This window comes from Acanthochromis polyacanthus, chromosome 6 (assembly GCF_021347895.1).
Source record: "Acanthochromis polyacanthus isolate Apoly-LR-REF ecotype Palm Island chromosome 6, KAUST_Apoly_ChrSc, whole genome shotgun sequence".
NCBI lineage: Eukaryota > Metazoa > Chordata > Actinopteri > Pomacentridae > Acanthochromis > Acanthochromis polyacanthus.
In genome coordinates this window covers 28,425,844-28,439,209 of record NC_067118.1, presented here as the reverse complement: position 1 = coordinate 28,439,209, position 13,366 = coordinate 28,425,844, and the positions used below count along the sequence as shown (strand labels likewise).

Sequence of the window (13,366 nt, the reverse complement as noted above, 5' to 3'; positions counted from 1 at the left end):
TGCTTTTGCACCCATGACTCACAAAATGATAAAATAGAGATTAGCAAACATGACTTTTTTTTTTCCTGGATGACTTGCTATTTTCAAAGAGTTCCACACTCCCATGAAAACTAAACACATCCTGTTCTTACTTAATCCAAAATGTCAGAAAATATTTAGAAAGATTATGTGGTTACATTAATAAGACATGGATCAACTGAGATAAAAAATCAGTGTTCTGAAGCTTTGTACATTGAAGAGTTCATTTGCAAAAACAGATACCTCCGTTTTGATAAATTTTCAGAAAACCTTTTTTTTATTGTTTACTTGAGATAATATCAATCAAACTGAAGTTGGGTGGATTTGACTCAGTCGGAAAATACATGACAAAATAGAGATAAAATAAATTATTGTTATTGTTATTATCTCAAGTAAACAATAAAGAAATGAGTTTTCTGAAAATGGAGTTACCTGTTTTTGCAGATGAACTCTTCATTTGTTTGTTTACACTTGTTCATTGATTGTAAAATGAAATGCAAATGGAAAAAAACGGCCGGATTGAGAAACGGTAAACTATATTTTACAAAAAAGGGTTAGTAGTTCCTCGCCCCTCTCCCTCTCCTGTGGGGGGCCGGTGGCCCTCTGCGGGCGGGCGGTCTGGCGTGGGGGCTGGGTGTTCTCTCTGGGGGGGTGGCTCTGGCCCACCTGGGCACAGGCCTTGATCCTGGCCTGCATGCCACCACTGGAGTCCAGTTTCTGCTGGCTGGGGGCCTCCATCCGGGCCTGGTGCTGTCCTGGGGTGTGGTGGGGTGGGTGGGGTCTCGGGGGCGCTGCGAGGTGGGTGCCCTGCGTCCTTGGCGTACTGGCTCCTGGGTGGGCATGGTGGCTTGTGGCCCTCGCTTCCTTGTGGCGCGGCCTGGTCCCCCCTTCGGGGTGGGGTGCGGTCTGGTGGGGGCTGGGGCGGGCGGGGTTGGGGTTTGGGTGGCGGGTGGGTCCTCTTGCCCCGGGCTGCCTGGGTCGGTTCTGGTGTGCTGGGGGTGTAGGTAGCTGCTCCCTCTTGTCTTCGGGGTCTGTGTGGTACACGGTGGCCCCGGTTGCTCTCTGGGGGCGCTGCCCCGTGGCTCCTGCGTCCTGTGGGGGGGGGGGGGCGTCCTGTCGGCTTGACCCTGCATTGCTGTGATGGCTGTTCTGGGCTTCGGGGTCTTTCACATTTGCATGTGCATGTTTGCTCAGGTCCCACCAGCTCCTGTCGAGTTCCGCTGTTGAGCAGTGATGGGACCCGCCGGAATGTGCTGAGACTCTCTCCAGAGTCTAATCTCACACTAAACCCTCTCTCCTTTTCTCTAGTATCTTCTTCTAGTATCTTCTGGCCTATTCCACTCTATACTAACATGACACCCACAACTATGGTGTTCAGTACTGTCTGGCTAATTATTCATTTATTTATTTATTGTTTGTTTGGTTTTCTGTTCTCTTGTGTATGTGTTTGCTTGTTTGTCTTATTGATGGGTAATTATTAGTTGGGAATAACACAACACCTGATATTCTTCAGATGTAATAGCACCGCTTGCTAGTCCCTGTCCCTGTCCGTCCCTTCTCGTCCTGTCCACCCTTTGTTTCCCCTCACATCACCACTGAGGTGTAGCACTGCCCTCCCTGGCTCTTAACAGGGAAATGTAATAAAGAGTGTCAGCTTAGCTTTCAGGGAGGGCTGGTGATGGTCACACGCATGCACTAAATAATAAGATATTTGGCTGCAAGAATAAAATATGCATTAATCTCATAAAGTGTTGACACCCCTTCCATGGAGTTAAACAATGAAAATAAATGCAGACAAATAATAATAATAAAAAAAATAAATAGTTTTGCAAAAAATACCTAACAACTATTCTGATGCTTAAATTAATTTGAATGTTTTTAAAAAAAAAAAACATGTCAAACATGTTAGTTTTAGGTTCACAATTACAGAGACAGACCAATTGATCAATTAGAAAGAAAATAAATTAATCAGCAGTGAAAATAGTCATTGCTGCTCTTCTGAATTTGAAGTTTCAGACAAGTGATCAGTGTGTGAACCAGTGTCCACTTCAGAAATATGTTATTAGTTGTGTATGATAAGATTACTATGGAAACTATTCCAAATCTGATGTTACGTAAAACACAATGCATATATGATTACAACTTTATCAGGTGTCTTATATGCTTAGACTGATCACTTGTCCTGATACAAAGCACTTGAAAGAGGCAAGTTTACATAACCTTCTGTGCTCTGATCTAGATTTATTAGGCAATAAAGAAGGGATATTGACGGTCATTTTCTGACAGTTCATTGCAGTCTGAAGTAGCCGAGTGCACCAGAGCAATGATAATCTTCTGAAGGCTCTGCTTTACGTCATTGGCATGCAGCCTTTGTCCCTGTTTTGTCAAGCCTATAAGAAGGACTCTCCAGTGGATCAGTAGCCCAGCCTGCTGCTTACCTGGGAACAGGTAGCCATCCACACAGAGATATTAGCTGCATTTTTACAGGGATACAAGTCTGACTGTGTGCAGCATCCATATGTGCTGTACTAGAGCATGTAGAATCAATTACATTTTTCCAAAATCTAGAATGTAAACTTATAATAACTCATAAAAGAATAACTTTTTCTGTTGCAGGTCACTTTGAAGAAAAGTCTCAAACATGGCTCGACTAATAATCTTGGCAGGTAAGTTACTTTATTTCAGGTGTTATTTCACTTAACGGTAGCAATCTTGTGCAAAAATTGTGAAAATAACAATATTTAAATTATTTTTCAGGATTGTCCCTTTTGATGTGCCTTCAAATTGGTATGAATTATTATTTGCACACTACTAACACTTGCTTCTTCATCTCAATTACCTACCTAGCTCTAATTTCTTCTTTGCTTTCCAACAGTGTCTTCTACCAAACTAGCGTGCTACTTCACCAACTGGTCCCAGTATAGACCTGGTGCTGGCAAATTTCTGCCTGCCAACGTGGACCCCAACCTGTGCACACACTTGATCTACGCCTTCTCAGTAGTCAGCCCCTCCAATGAGCTGTCAACGTATGAGTGGAATGACGAGGTTCTTTATAAAGCCTTCAATGAACTCAAGCATGTGTGAGTTGTTCCTCCCCGAAATATCCCTTTAACTGTGGCTTGATACGCATCTAATGAGAAAGACCAGGGACAATGCTTGGGGTGCTTTAGTAGAATTGGTTAAGTGCTATAAATCAGTTTTGCTAAGAAGCAGTTCATAGATCAAACAACTGATATTTGATCAGTGCAGCTACTCTTTGAATATGTAAATAATGAGAAAAACAAAAAAATGTGAACATATCTCTTTTACATATTGCTGCCTTTGAATGAATATTGCCAAATTATGAAAATGTAACTGGCCTTATTATTAGCCTTTATTGTTTCAGGTGTTTTAGTGCTTTATGCATTTTTGAGTTTAAACAGAGTTGGTAGATATCAATTGTTAGCCATAAAGATTAAAGACGCATTTATTTGTGATGTATGTCTGAAATTCACAGCAGTGTTAATATATATTCATAAAAGAAAATGCAGAATTTAACAGGCAACTACAGTTAATTCTACAGTTAATATAACAGGCAACACTATTTAAATATAGTATTTCATTAGGAAGTCTAATTACAGTAACAGTTAATCTCGTGCATTACTGTAGAGTACTTAAATCAGTTATACAATAATTGTCTGTTTAAGTAAAAATGTAGTAAAAATACTGATGCGGAATTGTTGTGCTTCATTTCTGTTGCATCAAATTTTCTATTTTTTCCTAGTAACCGATAAGAATGAGGTCAGGTGGAAATAAAAAGAGTCCAGAAAACAAAGACTTGATTATAATATTTTAACACACACTTGTAAAAGTTTACCATCAGTGACAGATGTACATTTTCCATCTCCTACACAGAAACCCTGGGCTGAAGACTCTGCTGGCTGTTGGTGGATGGAACTTTGGAACTACACAGTGAGTGAACAGCATTCTAAAGCTGCTGGATCACATCATATCACATAATGATTGAGAACTATAAAACCACTTTGTGCAACTGTGAACTGTTGTATGTGTGCACAGGTTCACCATCATGGCTTCATCTCCTGCCAACCGTCAGAGGTTCATCCAGTCTGCTATCGAGTTCTTGAGACTGTACGGCTTCGATGGGCTGGATCTGGACTGGGAGTATCCTGGAGCACGAGGAAGCCCACCAGAGGACAAGAGTAGGTTCACAGTGCTCTGCCAGGTCAGTCTGGAAGTCCCACCGGCCGTTTTATTGTACCAATACATCATATATTATACCATTTTAACTATTTATCATTTCATTCTATATGCTTCAATTGAGATATGTGTGAGGGAGGATGCGTTGAATATACAACATTATTGTTGACTGTTTCCCTCTTGCACTTAGGAACTGCTTGACGCCTTTGAAAAGGAAGCTGCTGCGACCAGAAGACCGCGGCTGCTGCTCGCAGCTGCAGTTGCTGCTGGGAAGGGAAACATTGACAACGGTTATGAGGTCGCTGCTGTGACAAAGTGAGTTTGTGACAGAGAGACACTGAACAGCAAATACTGTTTGAGGCTGCAATCTAGTACCACAGCTCCCAGATTTCCTGGGGCAGTAAACACTTCCAGAGTAGCAGAAGAGAGGGCAAAAACTGTATCTATTTACAGAACAGCCAAAGAAACACTTACTGTTTTTTTGTTTGTTTTTTAAGTTAGTCAGTATTTTACTTCTCCTATACTGCCATGAGCAACCACACAGTGATTTCATGCTGCATACAGAACAAGATGGGCACAGTGAAGTTTGTTAGCTTGCATACAAGTTGGAGCAGTGGGGCTTTTTGCCAGCAGCTCCTCATCTAACAGTTTATTACAGGTCTGAGTGAGTTTGTGGATTAAAATTACAAACGTAACACTGGATTACATTGCTTCCTGTGAAGGCTATATGAATTCAGTATGGATGGCAAAACATGATGACAACATAAAAATACAATAAATGACTTCTGCAGAAAGCAACTATAAACAGTACAACAGTAGAACTGGGGTTTAACTTAATAGAAAATTTTAAATATTATAACTTTAAGGATGGAAAAGTTGGATTATTTTGTCACGTCAAGTTTGCACCACGCTGTCTTTGTGTCACAGGTTGCTAGACTTTGCAAATGTCATGACCTATGACTTACATGGATCTTGGGATCCATTCACCGGCCACAACAGCCCTTTGTACGGCAGCTCTGCTGATGTGGGTGAGCACGTCTACTACAATGTGGTGAGTGAAAATCTCAACAAAGTTCATCCTGGATGTACAGTAAGCTGAGTAGCTGTGTTTGTTTTAAATTTTTGGACATTTTTTGGGTTTTTTTGCCCACAGGACTTTGCTATGAAATACTGGAGAGATCAAGGAGCTCCTCTTGAAAAACTCCTAGTTGGTTTTCCCACATATGGACGCACATTTCGCACAACAACAGGAGCTAATGGTGTTGGAGCTCCAGCCAATGGACCAGCCTCTGCTGGGCCATACACCCGTGAATCTGGCTTTTGGTCCTACTACGAGGTCAGTCGATTCAGTTTACCACAAAGTCAGCCCGAGACAGTTTATTACTAATGCAAATATAGATAATGATATATTTCAAACTAAGATAGGATGTGTTTAACTATAATTTTCTTCCATTTCTACAGATTTGCAATTTTCTCCAAGGAGGCAGCGTACACTGGATTGATGAGCAAAAAGTTCCCTATGCCATTAAAGGCAATGAGTGGGTCGGTTTTGATAACAAGCAGAGCTATGAAATCAAGGTGAAACGTAACACAAAACCTTTCCCACTTACATTTAGAGAGATATTGCAACCAAGATAAAAATAGCACATCACCATTAGTGCTTGCCAATTAGGTCTCATTATTTGTTAAACTAGGACAGACTCTGTGTAGTGCTGATAACAATGGAGCTGAGTCAGGACATACAGCTGAGCAGAAGATGGCACTCTTGATTGAAACTTTTTTTCCCCCCAAATATTAACTCAAATCTGAAATTTTTGCATGGCCCGTTTGTCCATACAGACACTGAATTTCTGACAGCGACTGTAGTTCTAGTCATATATTGGGTATTAGTAGTAGTAGACCTCCAAGATCACAGCTGTCACCCAGACTGTTGGAAGTAAGTCCAGCTAAAGATAAATCAACATGATCTCATAGACACAAAACGTGATCCCAAACTGAGCATCTGGACCTTCCAAGAGCTAAATGTTTTCTCTTTTCTCAAATTATTCCAATTTATTGTAAAATATGTTACACAATTGACTTAACTTGTCAAAAATACCTCAAATGAAACTATCTGAGAAATCCTTTTCCTGGTTGAATGGTTCAAAGTACTCTACATGTCTGTAACCTCTCACAAGCCAAAGAGGTTTAGAGCTACTTCTCTTTATAAGCACTGCTGCATGGCAAAATCCTAATCCTCATTGTGGTTTGCAATGTGAGATATGAAGGATAATAATACATTTAAAAATGCATAAAAGGCAGAAAGATGAATGTCTAGTCTATGTCAAACCATTCAGTGTGTTGATCTACAGCTTGCCTTGTTGAATAATGTTTGGATTCTGACAGAAGGGCAGCAACATGTAGTGGCTGGAGATTATTGGATGTTTTAGATGTATGGACTTGGTCCTGACTAATAGCCCCTGTATTTTCATATTAGTGTTTTTGGTGTTCTTGGATGCAAGCAGGCAGTTCAGCTGCTATTCCTGAAAATGACTGGAATGCGCATAAAGCAATGTATCACCCATGTTCACTCTTATATATTTGTTTGTATGCAATGAAACCATAAAACTTGCATTTTAAAAATCAGCATTCTGATATTCCACAGGCAAAGTATCTGAAAGAAAACAAATTTGGAGGAGCGGTCGTCTGGTGTCTGGATCTGGATGATTTTGCCGGACAGTTCTGTGGACAAGGAAGATATCCCCTCATTAGCTATTTGCGCTCTCTTCTGAATTCAGGTAAGCAGAATCAGACCTCACAATATGACCTCAGTGTCATCATTTTCACTTTTCAAATCTTGAATCCATAATCTCTTGTGCCTAAATGTATTCAATATACTTGACAGATTTTCCATTACCTACAACTACACTCCCAGTATTCAACGAAACGACATCACATCCCATCACAGAGGACTACACGACGGTAGGTCCTATTGTTACTTCCAGTGCTTCTACCAACCATACTGCCGGTACTGCCACAACTCCAACCACCAGAACTACCACAACTGCTGTTTCTGGAAGTGGTTTCTGCGCCGGAAAGCCCAACGGTCTCTATGCAAATGACAAGGACCCCAGGAGTTATTACCATTGCTCCAACGGTATCACATACATCAAGACATGTTCAAATTCCCTTGTTTTTGATGACAAATGCAAATGCTGTAACTGGGCTTAAATAAATGCCTTCTTTATGAAACAATCCTGTGTTTTTCCTTTGATTTTTTTCCACATTGATATGACACATTCAGGAGAGTCACTTCACTGTAACAATAAAGCAAGTCTGTTTATTAATATGTAGCCTCCTGTACAAAATATTCCTCTTTGGAATTTACGCTCAGGTGAGTTTTTGGGGTTGATCCAGTTTTGGTTCCACATGAAGAACAAATGATTGGCTGTGGGCAGTTAAAAAGTCATCTGCCCACTGCTCTTGAAATTTTTTAAAATCACCCTGTATGGTTGGTACCTTTTTACTCTCAACACTAGCCGTCTGTTGGAAAGTTTCCCTTCCGGCACCATGATTTTTATTTTCAGCTGTGTTCATTTTCCTTACTTGTTTCTCTCGGTCTGGTTGGCGATTATATTTCAGTACAAATCAACTTTGTTTTTTATGGTTTTAAGTACATGTAGGCTATCTTGAGACTCTACTGAACAATGTTACAAGATTGGTGCAGTTCCTGTCTCTATATCTGGCAATACAACCTTCATTCATTTCCACATATTACATATGAAAAGATAACAGTAACATATCACACTAAACTACACTGAATCGGCTGCTATTTGAAGCCATCACTGAAGCCCCGTACTGTATATGAGAAGGGAAGCTGATAGCCACCTAATGAGTGACCCTGCCATGTTTTCTGTGTCCACAGTATTTTCATTTTAAAAAAAACGTATGTTCCACTGTGTGGGTTTCCTGGTGAGCTCAAAGGTCTTTTATCACCTACTGCTATTTGACTTTCTTAGATGAAGCAACTGCTTCATGTCCTAAACTCTGGGATGTACAGTTTGCTCAGGGTTAATGATTGTCACGGTTTGTGCATTTTTTCATCAGCAAGAGACAATCCTCTATTTTTTCACTTTGCAAGAGCCGTACCAGCACAACCGCAATGATCAAGCTAATTCTATTTGCAGGTAAGGCACAAACAAAAACATGAAACCGTTTCTGTTAAAACTATTTTTATCTGATATTCACTGACTGTATCTGCAACTTTAAAGGTCTTTGTCTGTCCCTGGGTAGTATGGGTGAGTTAATAAATGATTCAGTCACTGTTAACACTGAGCAGTCATAGACATATGCTCATTGTTCTTTAAAACTTGCTGAAAACAATTTCTATTCTTTCACGTGTAGCCTCTTCCTCCAGACTTGTGTGTTATTTCACTAATTGGTCCCAATACAGACCTGGTAATGGAAAGTTTATGCCTTCCAATATTGATCCAAACCTTTGCACCCACCTGATCTACGCCTTCTCTGGTATGAACGAAGCAAATGAGTTGGTCACCACAGAGTGGAATGATGAGGTACTCTACAAATCCTTTAACGGACTCAAACAGAGGTCAGTTTGTTTGTCTCTGGCAATACCACTCGTAATATGTTGTGCAAAAACAATTTGTGCTTCCAACTAAATCTGTGTATTCCCACAGGAATCCAAATCTTAAAACACTGCTGGCAGTTGGAGGCTGGAACTTTGGAAGTCAAAAGTGTGATATTTAGCATAAAACATTCAGTAAAGATGAATATAGTGTATACATGTCTTCTTGATAGAACATTCCTTCTCCAAACTGCTACCAGGTTCACTACAATGGTGTCAACACAAGCCAACAGGAATACATTTATCCAGTCTTCTATCAAGCTGCTGAGAAAACATGGTTTTGATGGACTAGACCTGGACTGGGAATACCCTGCAGCAAGAGGAAGCCCTCTGGAGGACAAGCAGAGATTCACATTGTTATGCAAGGTCAGATCCAGAATTATTGCTCTGATGTTCAGCTGATGGTCAACATGAACCATGAAGATTTTTTTTTAAACTTGATTCTGTGGTTTACAGGAGCTGCTGGAGGCCTACACAGCTGAAGGAACATCAACTGGGCGTCCCAGATTAATGATCTCAGCTGCTGTGGCAGCTGGGAAAGGAACCATTGATGCTGGTTATGAAGTCGCAGAGATTGCAAAGTATGCTGATGCTTTATTCCCAACATTTTAGTTCAGCTGCGTTTCTGAACTTTATCTCACATTTATTTCATCAGGTACTTGGATTTTATTAATGTGATGACATATGACTTTCATGGCACCTGGGAGAGCGTCACTGGACATCACAGTCCTTTATACAATGGGTCCCATGACATTGGGGACCATGTTTACTTAAATACTGTGAGTACAGAAATTAATTTTTCTGAATACAAAGACTCGCCTCTGACTCTATGTCAATCTCTTTCTTATCAAGTATATTTCTATCAATCTGTTTTTAAGCACTTTATCAATTTGCAAATAAAAAAACGAACAAAAAGTTTGAAATATCCCAATGAACGTTTCAAAGCTTGACTGAGGTGGAAAACTTGGTGCATCAAAAAAGCTAAATACAAAGTGCAATGGAAACAGATATAGCAAATTAATCCCTACATACATAAAGCATGGAACTTAAATGACTGCTCAATTTTCTATTGAAGAGATTAAAAAATTGTGCCTAGAAAAGCATAATATTTATTTGGATACCTGAATGAAACATAGATGTCATCAGGTTTTTCGCACTGTTCTCAATAAATCAAGGTACGACTGGCATTTTTTAAAATCTATGTCATTGTACCACCCTGTTTAACCCTTGGACTCTGGAAAACTTTAATCGCACTCGACTGCTCAAATAGCATCACCTGTTGTTCAAGTCGACTCTCACAACAGTAATTGCTCAAACATGGATCCGCTTCCAGTTTTATTTGCGGATATGATTAAAAAAAAATTACCCGTTTGTCCTCAAAATTTCAAAGTTAATTTATTTCTATTAACATTTCAGGATTTTGCTATGAGCTATTGGCGCGACCAGGGAACACCAGTAGATAAGTTAAATATGGGCTTTGCTACATATGGACGGGCATTTCGACTCTCTACTCAGTCCAGTGAGGTTGGAGCACCGGCCAGTGGTCCTGCTGCTGCCGGTGCTTTTACAAGGGAGGCCGGCTTCTTGTCCTATTACGAGGTGAAATCAGCAACTCTTTGATGAATTTAATGCTCAGTCTGTGTTTTATCAGTGACCGAGAAAATTAAAAGTGACTTTATTGTGAAGTCATCCCACATAAGACGATGGTATAAAATGTAAAATTTAACTCTCTTTTCAGATTTGTACGTTTCTTAAAGGGGCCACTGTTCACATGATTGAGGATCAGAAAGTTCCTTATGCCACCAAACAAAACGAATGGGCTGGATATGACAACAAAGACAGTTTTAACACCAAGGTAGCGGCATGTTTGCAAAACCATGTTGCTCAATAATTCTACTGACATACCAAATGTACTAAGACAAGTTAAATATAATGGTGAAGTGCAAATGCTGTTGTTGACATTGTTCTATCATTATTCATTCAGGTCCGTTACCTCCAAGACAACAGATTCGGAGGAGCCTTTGTCTGGTCTGTAGACATGGATGACTTTAACGGACAGTTCTGTGGGGAGGGGACTTATACCCTCATCAAGTATCTTCGTTCCCTTTTAGGTTTAAGTAAGAAAAATATATATGTTGAAGCGCTTATTTCGAGTTTATTTTCTTCTTTGACTATTTTTCATTATAATTCAACTAAATAAATTACAATAACCTAGTATTATTTACATCCTAGGTCTTCCTCCTCTTCCCACTTCAAAAAGCACCCCAAACCCAGTGACTCCATCTTCAAACAAGGATCAACCTCAGACCACACCTCCTTCTAGACCTACAATCATTCATCCATCCACAACCACTGATAACTTCTGCGCTACAAGGATTGGTGGCGTCTATGCCAAACCTGATGCACCAAATTCTTTTTACAATTGTGCCAATGGCATCACCTGGGTCCAAAACTGCCCAAGTAATTTGGTCTTTAAAAACAGCTGCAAATGCTGTGACTGGCCCTAAAGACTCTCATCATAAATACCACAAGCACTGGGCTAAAATCACAAGAATCATTCTTCATTCAATTTGTGTTAAGTTACTTTCAAAATATGAATGCACTCCACAGGGGCGGATCCAGATTTTTTTTTTTTTTTTTTTTTTGGGGGGGGGGGGGGGGGGGATACAACAGATATTTTGGGGGGCCACTGAAAAGTTGTAAGAAAAAATGAAAGCTGCCACCAACCTCTCGCTTTTACAAAGTATTTTCATGGGGGTTTTGGGGCTCTTTAACCCAATAGGAAAGCTGTATATGACCTTTTCATTTTGGACTGGTAACATTCAAATTATGATGGACTTGTTTCCTTGCTGATGTGAATTACAGCATCATCAGCTGCAGCATCTGCCTGTTAGGTAAAACTGGTAAGCTCAACGACAGTATCCTGAGAGCAATTAAGTGACAAATATTGTGCAAGAACAGCACTATATACAACCCTGTCAATTTCCACTTCTTAGAATGTTTACTGACAATTATCACACCTAAAACAAGAAAACATATTCTGTACTTTTAGCAACTAGATCTCAGCTGTATACCAGAAACATCATAGGGTTCTGTGTACTAATCAGTCTAAATCAAAATGAGTGCCACCCAATACACAGTGAACAACAACAATCTGTACCCTTGATCTGTGGTAAAATAATACGAAATGTTCTGTGCAGTAATGTAAATTTTAAAATACAATAAGCAACTCTCTATACATTTAACAGTAAACCTGAGAAAAATAATAAACAGTAACAATACTCCATATTCTTAACTCATTTAATAGTGCACAGCTCAGCAAACATCATAGTGTTCTGCATAGAATGGTCCAGACGTGGCTATCGAACAGGCTGGGGGGGTCTGGCACCGTGTACTTCCGAGAGCACCTCCTCTTTTTGCATTCTTCATACAGGATGGAAATAAAGTAACGTTGGTTTAACACGTCAATCAAAGGCCTGTAGGCGTACAGCAGCAAGCCCTCCACAATGAGGATGTGAGTCTCCTCCTCCTCCTTGTGGTCAGACTTCGGGACCATCTCTGTGTTCAGGGTGTTATTAACGCCATCAGACTTCTCAAACTTCACCGGGTTCTCCAGCCACATGTTGATCCTACTCAAAATGACATCCATGTCCAGAGCAGTGATGACATCGTACTGCTTAAAACCATCTTCACCAACTTCAGTCTGATTTTGGGGTTTGAAGAAGTCATCCTGATCGACCAGCAGCAGTTGGGCAGGTTCTTGATCAGGCGGTTGGTGAGGGTGGTTTTCCCTCCATTGGTTACACCGTCGATGCCGATGATGTACTTCATGTTCTCGGATTGGTCAAAGCTCGGAAAAAGGGTCAAAAACGTCAACAAAAACGGGAGTAATCGGATGAGGAAGAAAGCTGAAAAGAGATGGTACGCTCCCTGGCGTAACTTCAGACTGCCCTCCGCACTTCATCTCAGCCATTTGCCGCTGTGCTTGTACCGTTCATTTTGAGTGAAGAACCTGAAGGAACTTGTGGGAGGATCTATAGGAGGAAACGGCAAGAGACTGAGAAGCTGTTCAGTCCTCCTTTTTCTTGGAGACAACAAAACTTTCATGCATTTGAGGAAGAAAAGATGGAAAAGTTGGAACCATCTTTCTAGAAAGAAAAGCAAGCTTTACCTTTTCTTTTGAGATTGAAGATACCGTGTATTTGTGCACATGCCTTCAATTATCCTTTCGATGGAGAGACTCTGGCTGTGCATCACACGGGACAGAAGTGGATCAGTTTATCATGTTGATAAAAGCAGTTGCAAGGACCAAATTAACTACTGTTGTTGCATCTTTTTCTTTCGACTAATTTCAAGAACAAGATTTGTGTTATTTTTGTGTACTTGCGATTTAAAATAAGGACGGCACACCAAACTTTCACCATCAGAGGAGCTTTGGTGTAATCCCAGAATGCAGACATTCTCCACCATGATTCATACACCAGAGCTGAACGTATAATGTGAGAGTGAGAAAGTGATAGCTGAAGG

The 13,366-nt window shown here is 40.4% G+C and overlaps 2 protein-coding genes across 3 annotated transcripts in view; both read left to right on the top strand.

The window, feature by feature from the left end:
- The first annotated feature begins 1,149 nt into the window (after nt 1-1,149).
- Nucleotides 1,150-13,366, top strand: part of LOC110957890 (acidic mammalian chitinase-like) — a 38,683-nt gene continuing 26,466 nt past the window's right edge. Inside the window, exons 1-11 of one of the 2 annotated variants that reach the window (XM_051949890.1) lie at nt 1,153-2,684; nt 2,776-2,805; nt 2,894-3,098; nt 3,913-3,969; nt 4,075-4,240; nt 4,406-4,530; nt 5,143-5,266; nt 5,369-5,551; nt 5,677-5,793; nt 6,860-6,992; nt 7,100-7,449. In XM_051949890.1, coding sequence (XP_051805850.1) covers nt 2,660-2,684; nt 2,776-2,805; nt 2,894-3,098; nt 3,913-3,969; nt 4,075-4,240; nt 4,406-4,530; nt 5,143-5,266; nt 5,369-5,551; nt 5,677-5,793; nt 6,860-6,992; nt 7,100-7,425 — 1,491 coding nt within the window. In that variant the 5' untranslated portion in view covers nt 1,153-2,659 and the 3' untranslated portion in view covers nt 7,426-7,449. Of the gene's footprint in view, nt 2,685-2,775; nt 2,806-2,893; nt 3,099-3,912; nt 3,970-4,074; nt 4,241-4,405; nt 4,531-5,142; nt 5,267-5,368; nt 5,552-5,676; nt 5,794-6,859; nt 6,993-7,099; nt 7,450-13,366 lie in introns of those variants that run through there. The other variant, XM_051949892.1, reaches the window with a different exon arrangement.
- Nucleotides 8,244-11,419, top strand: LOC127534534 (chitotriosidase-1-like). The gene is made up of 11 exons (XM_051949893.1): nt 8,244-8,381; nt 8,466-8,492; nt 8,599-8,803; nt 8,892-8,948; nt 9,040-9,205; nt 9,296-9,420; nt 9,495-9,618; nt 10,256-10,438; nt 10,578-10,694; nt 10,824-10,956; nt 11,072-11,419. The coding sequence occupies exons 1-11, from the start codon at nt 8,357-8,359 to the stop codon at nt 11,344-11,346; spliced, it is 1,437 nt and encodes a 478-aa protein (XP_051805853.1). The 5' UTR covers nt 8,244-8,356; the 3' UTR covers nt 11,347-11,419.

Bases quoted from the DNA above. Each gene is read 5' to 3' on its own strand.
- LOC127534534 (XM_051949893.1), top strand. From the start codon at position 8,357: ATGATCAAGCTAATTCTATTTGCAG. The intron at 9,421-9,494 runs GTATGCTGATGC...TTATTTCATCAG, and splicing joins GAAGTCGCAGAGATTGCAAA to GTACTTGGATTTTATTAATG. The intron at 9,619-10,255 runs GTGAGTACAGAA...TTAACATTTCAG, and splicing joins ACCATGTTTACTTAAATACT to GATTTTGCTATGAGCTATTG.